At 40.8% G+C, this 6,164-nt stretch overlaps 1 protein-coding gene across 1 annotated transcript in view; it reads left to right on the top strand.

The window, feature by feature from the left end:
* The first annotated feature begins 1,390 nt into the window (after positions 1-1,390).
* The window catches only part of LOC122074003 (protein FREE1-like), a 12,497-nt gene continuing 7,723 nt past the window's right edge, over positions 1,391-6,164 (top strand). Inside the window, exon 1 of the mRNA XM_042638765.1 lies at positions 1,391-2,703. Within this exon, the coding sequence (XP_042494699.1) occupies positions 1,702-2,703 (1,002 nt within the window). The 5' untranslated portion in view covers positions 1,391-1,701. The remainder of the gene's footprint in view (positions 2,704-6,164) is intronic.

Genomic DNA, 6,164 nt, shown 5'->3' with positions numbered 1-6,164 from the left:
TTTTTAATAATGTCTCTTTTTGATTTGAGGACTTATGTTTGCAATTTGGGATATCAAACTCAATCCCAGTGAGCATCTTTGGGTGAGGCAAATGCATTTTGGGTAGACGTCATTGTTTATGTGATATTTTGAATTAGTCTCAAAAGGGCTTCTTCTAATAAGAATGAACCAATTTGAAAATTAGCATGTTGATCATCCCTTATATGTAATTTTCATACCATTTATACTTAACAGCCCAAGTCAATGAGATCGCAAGCTCTTTGACATGTATGATCTTATATCATTTCAAATGTGATGATCCATACGGTCGGATGTTTGTAGTCTTATGTGAGCTAAGGTAATTGCTTAAGGTGCATACACCATTCAATACTTCTTAATTATGGCCACATTCTATTTTGTCCGATTTAAGGATTCATTTTAATAAAATGATTTTAAATTTAAATATCAATGATATATGCTACCTAAGTGGGAAATTGTATGGTCTCTTTTGGTAGGCTGTCATAATCCTTCTTTTGTTTAATAAAAACTAGGTTAGTGAAGTGCTGACTATTGTTAGAATAACTCTATTAGGTTTAATACTGGGAAGTGATCACATGTTTGGTTATTGGGCTTTATTAGACACAACGTAATTAATATTATTTTTGGTCAAACTTAATTAGTATGAATGTTTATGAGTATGTGTAAACTTGAATCTAACATCCTTTAAAGGAAAATGAAATATTTTATTTCTTTACAGGGTTGATTCTTACCCTCACTATTATATAGTCCACATTAATTCATTAAATGCATAATCTAAAAAACTTAAAAGAGAATAGGGTATACTTTCTTGCAACCGACTTTCTCTAATCAAGGTTCCAAGTATGTTTGGAATGAGCAATTATTCTCTGCAGTGAATGCGATGGTGTGGTGAGCATGGGATGACCGAGACCATCCGAACACGTGCCCTGAAGTCGTCTCGGCCATCCAATGCTCACTGCACCGCCACACTCATTGTAGAGGATGTTTTCACTGTTTGGAACTTATATTGTATCGCATTGTCACGTATATTTTCTTGCACCCAAAAAAAAAAAAAATGGTCATGTATATTTTCCATGTGGCATTGGACGTTTATTTATCATTCTTGTATCTCACGACACTTACATATGACGTGGCAAACAGTTGTGTTGATACGTAATCTGTAGGAGGGGAGGGGTGCCACGTTTTATTGTATATAGTTTTCAGTATTAGAAAAACGTTAGCTACATGGGCCGTAGGGGCCCACCTAGTAGTTTGCTTTAAGGTAAAGAGAAAACTCTGTTAATGGGTTCCGCTTCTCAGGCCTAAGTCCATTATCTAACATTAAACTAACAAAGCCCATTACGCTACTTTTTAACGGATTTTGGCGGGTGTGACATCGTACATAGCGAATGAGCACGAGGCTGAGGCCTGAGTCGCCTGACTCCTGAGGCCCCCGGGAAGCACCTCAATCAAATCTCCAACAACAGGGAAAAGGAGATCCTGCAGAAGCTTTTACGCACAACATATATTCCATCCGTGTCCGCTTCATCTCTCTCTCTCTCTGTCTCTCTCTCTCTCTCTCTCGCTACAATTGAAGCGTTTTGTTCATCTCAGCTTCAAGGGCGAACAAATTCCAACGATCTATCTATCAATCAATCTTGCTTTCTCCGTAATCGCAAGAGGAAACCCTAAAATTTGGAGGAGATGCAACAGGGAGATTACAGTTCTCCTTATTACCAGCAGTACCATCCACCGCCTCATCTCCAAAACCCTAGCCCTACCCCAATCGATCCGCAACCCAATCTTTTGCCGACAACCTACGCCTCTGCACCTCCTTTCACCCCAAACTACTCTTCATCATCCGATTACTCAAGCTTTTCCTCTTCCTACCCTCCATATTCACAGAATTTCGATCTTTCCCCCAACCTCCCTCCCACCGCTCCGACTTACGCACAAACCCCCAATTTGCAATCCTTCAATCCCTCCCCTCAGCTTTCTTCTCCCTATCCAGCTTTCTCTCCGGCACCGGCTGCGGTTCCAGAGCCCCAGGCACCTTACCCAGCTCCGCCACAGCAACCTTCATATTACCCACCATACGATCAGCATCAGGCGGCTCCAAATTATGGTCCTTCTCCATCTCCCTCGATTCCTTCGATGACATCAGCGCCCATCTCCAACCCGAATCCCTCGTTCTCGGCGCCGTATTCGAATTCATATACCCAACTTGGTTCTTCGTTGCCGCCGCACATGTATGAAAGCTCTTATGAAAGTAGCGTGAAATTCGATCATGGTGGTGGTTATATTGATGAGAGTTCCGCTCGGTACGGTGGTCAGGGCCTGTACGGCCGAAGCCGCTCTGATCTCTACGACAAGAGACCCGAAAGCACGATCCATTATGATCTAGGTGGCCTTCGTGATGATGGCCTTGGTGATGGTGTTTATGCTTATGATGGTGGGAGGGTGGATCCCTACGGAGCTCGAGGCACTGCCTCCAAGTCTTCAACTTTGTCGGCTTTTGATGATTATGGAAGGTCAGTGAACTTCCCCTCGCAAGGAAAGGACCAAGTGAATTCTGGTTCTCCCAAGATTGTGAGAGCTGTTCCAAAGGTAGAGACGCAGTCGGACGTCAAGAATGGAGTGCAGAAATTCCGGGTTAAGCTTCTGCCTGAAGGTTCGAGCCAGGGGACCATGGATGTTCTTTGCCAGGTTTGTAAGCAAATCCCGACCCGTATTAGATTTTAATCGACTCTTTGAAGTTATTATAGATAATTCACATTTCTATTCCTAAGCATTACCTATTAGTTCTTTGTTTGATTTATAACTACTTTTTGTGTATGTGCTATTATTCTTTTCTTGACTCGAGCTAAATCATGAGTACTGCCGATCTGAGTCAGTAAGTGATTGAAATTTGGTCGAAGGCTTGTGTCTCTCTACCACTACTTACATATCTGAGAAACCTTGACATGGCAGAACAGAAAATGTTGAAGTTGTTCTAGAGAATCTATTTAGATGCGAGAAACACTGGCAGACACTGTATAAAACTATAAATCCAACATGTAATGTCATGGATGTAAGTTGTTAGAGATGTGACTAAAGGACTTGATACAGCCACCAACAACTCAGTCTTTTCCCAACAAAATGGGGTCGGCTACATGAACCTGTGAGGGGGAAAAATAAATAAATAAAAGTAAAGAGAAAGGAACATAGCAGCATCTCAGAAACATTTTACCTAAATGGGGTCCGTTACATGGATCTTTGCCTTCCAAATAGCTCTATTTGAGGTCATACTAGAGTCAAGACTTAATGTTGCATGTCTTTCCTTACTTCTCCTATGGCCATTTAGGCATGCCTCCTTTCATCCGGATCTAATCACTCTTCCTTACTAGAGCATCCTAAGGCTTTCGTCGAACATGACCATACCACCTCAAACGACTTGTTTGAATCGGGGCAACCCCCAAATCTGCTATAATACGGTCATTCCTTACTTTATCCTTCCTATTTGATACATGCTAGTGATTCCAGCTCTACCGACATAGCTGGGAAACCGCGTGTCAGAATAAAAATGTTAAAACTATTATAGAAATCTATTTTTTTGTTGGATCAACTCTCAAACTATTTGGTGGAGGGCCGATTAGAGAAGGGGAGAAATTTGAGAGGGGATCTTAGAGTTGCAGGGGAGAGAGGGAATCACACATTCACATACTCATGTAGAGCAACCAACAAATTTATATTTTCAAATTTTTACTTTCATCGATGAATATACAATATATATGTATAAATAAACAAAAATAAAGGCTCCTAACTAGACTATATGGTTGGGCGTGTAATAAAATATTGCAGAGGTACACTTTTTTTGGGGTACTCGAACACTAGGAGAGGGATTGAACCCCCGGGCAGAGAGTCGTGCCAACCAAAGGCTAGTTCTTCCATGCAGATCTAGGGAACCATGAAGGTGGGGACCACACTTCCAAGATGTGTTTGGAAGATTTGAGAAATACTGGCAAAACTGTAATTTCAGGACAATAGTGGACCCTCCTTGAAGGCTAAATAGATTATGGGATGAAAAGGTAATTAAATCTGGACAAGGGGCTTTTCTGTAATTAGGGACTAAATATGGTAAATAGATATTTTCAGAGGGGCAAATCTTGATTTAGGAAACTCCAAGAAATGCCTTCCGGAAACTGTGTTTAGTGCTCTGTCATGGTAAAAGGTTGTCAATGTGGTCATTTATTGGGCACCATAGGAATTCTTCAAAGACCGAAAATAACTTGCAATCCAATTCTATCTCCTATTTCAATTTTAAAACTAAAGTAGCCTATTCTTATGTATCCAACCCAGAACAAATAAAAGATATAAAAATTAACTGAACTACTTCCAACCCTTATTAGACCAAAATGTCAGGTTGGAATGGTTGCGTTTGGGTTTGGGTTATCCAAATCCGGTCATGCTGGTCCAACTAATTAGTGCTACTACATCAATTTTTCTTCAGTGAAAAGAACTTGACTCTATTGAGTTTGGAGAACCAAAGAGGTCATTTGAGTCAACATGCTAGAGGAGAAATGATCCCGCTGCCTTCTTGAGCTTAATGCCAAGGAGATCTTTAGCGGGAAGAAACTTTATTACTTTGTTGCTGTGCTGAAAAGAGTAGGTATTCACATGGCCACAATGTTGTACCTTCTTAACAAACAACCATGGTGGACTAAAATAATAATATGACACACCTTCAGAGGGAGGACATCACATTGTATTGTATAAACAAATCCACCAATAGAGTAGGTGCGCAAACACTGTCAGTAATCTTGAGATAAGTGTTGTTCACCCATGCAATTTTGTAGGGAGTTAGATGTGGGACTCTGTTTGCGATCCCTACTTACGAACATCATCTTCAGAGACTAATTAGTACAAGTGTACAATGTCCATCGATGAACTTGCAATATAATTGGTCAGTGCACTTCACGCGGGTTCGGAATATACTATTGTGGTGCCAATCTTTATCCTAAGTGACCTTGTGAGTGCTCAAAACAGGACGAAAAACATAACAAAGGTGTCACTCCTCATCACTGTCATTGCTGTTGACTGCACCTGGCTCACACTCTGCCTCCAAGTCAACTGTTTCAAAATTGAGGTGCTCTTCTGGAACATTAGGTATAAAAGAATCCTGTTCAATATAAGCCACCGAACAGTTGGGACACTGCTTTAATACATCCATACCCCTTGCACATAAAACAATGAGTGACAACGTTGTGCATCACAGGAGGACTGTCGTGATTAGGTTGTGAAGATGCCATAGATGAACCACTAGCCTATGGGTTGCTGAATGACTTTTCCTGGGGAGAGGACTACTGCTGACCTGAACCGTTACCCTTAGGAAAAACTCTTAGAACTCTAGCTAATCACCTAGTTGCTTTTGCATAGGGTGCTATCCATATTAAATACCCTTTGGCTGCATGGTCCTACCTGGTCAGCACACTGCTTGTGAACTCATCCTCCCATGTTCCATTGACTGAATATAATTTATTTTCTTCCAAAAGGGGCTCCATAAGGTGGATATTCAGTCAGTGGAGTCACCTTGTGATCTATTTTGGTACCTTTTTCTTTATTATTTTTAATCTTCAGTTTCTGTCAGAAATGCAACTTTTCATCCTCTCAGAAAAAATGATGACATTTTTTTCTTTCTCATCTGCCTTGTAACTTGGTTGGCAGTATACTATTATGTTTTAATTTGCCACATTCATCAATTGTGACCCTACGTAAGTGATTCCCAGTTTTAGGACGTCTTTCACACAAAAGTCGAGTGGAACTTGGGATCCTTGCAACTTTATAGTTTTTTCGTGTGGTTTACTGATAGGCTTCTTGCAAGGTTTTGACTGCTTGACTCACACTCTTGGTATGGTATTGCACTGCTTCATGTTCAAGTACCGTCACTCATGCAATACTGAATACATATACTTGTGTACAAATTACATGACAAGGATGGCATGCTTACAATTCATAGTCCATGGTTCTTGGGTATGGCTGGAGTTGTGGGTGATGTCATATTTCCAGTTGTGATGGGAACAAATGAATATTGGTGGCAGGGTGTGGATCTGTGGGCAGAGGGTTTCCTAGTTGGGAAGTTTCCTTTCTGCGATAGTGAAAACTGCTGTTGATCCATGAAAAAAAAAAAA

This window comes from Macadamia integrifolia, chromosome 3, assembly GCF_013358625.1.
Source record: "Macadamia integrifolia cultivar HAES 741 chromosome 3, SCU_Mint_v3, whole genome shotgun sequence".
Lineage (NCBI taxonomy): Eukaryota > Viridiplantae > Streptophyta > Magnoliopsida > Proteales > Proteaceae > Macadamia > Macadamia integrifolia.
The sequence above is the reverse complement of the archived record's forward strand: the minus strand, read 5'-3'. Positions and strand labels throughout refer to the sequence as shown.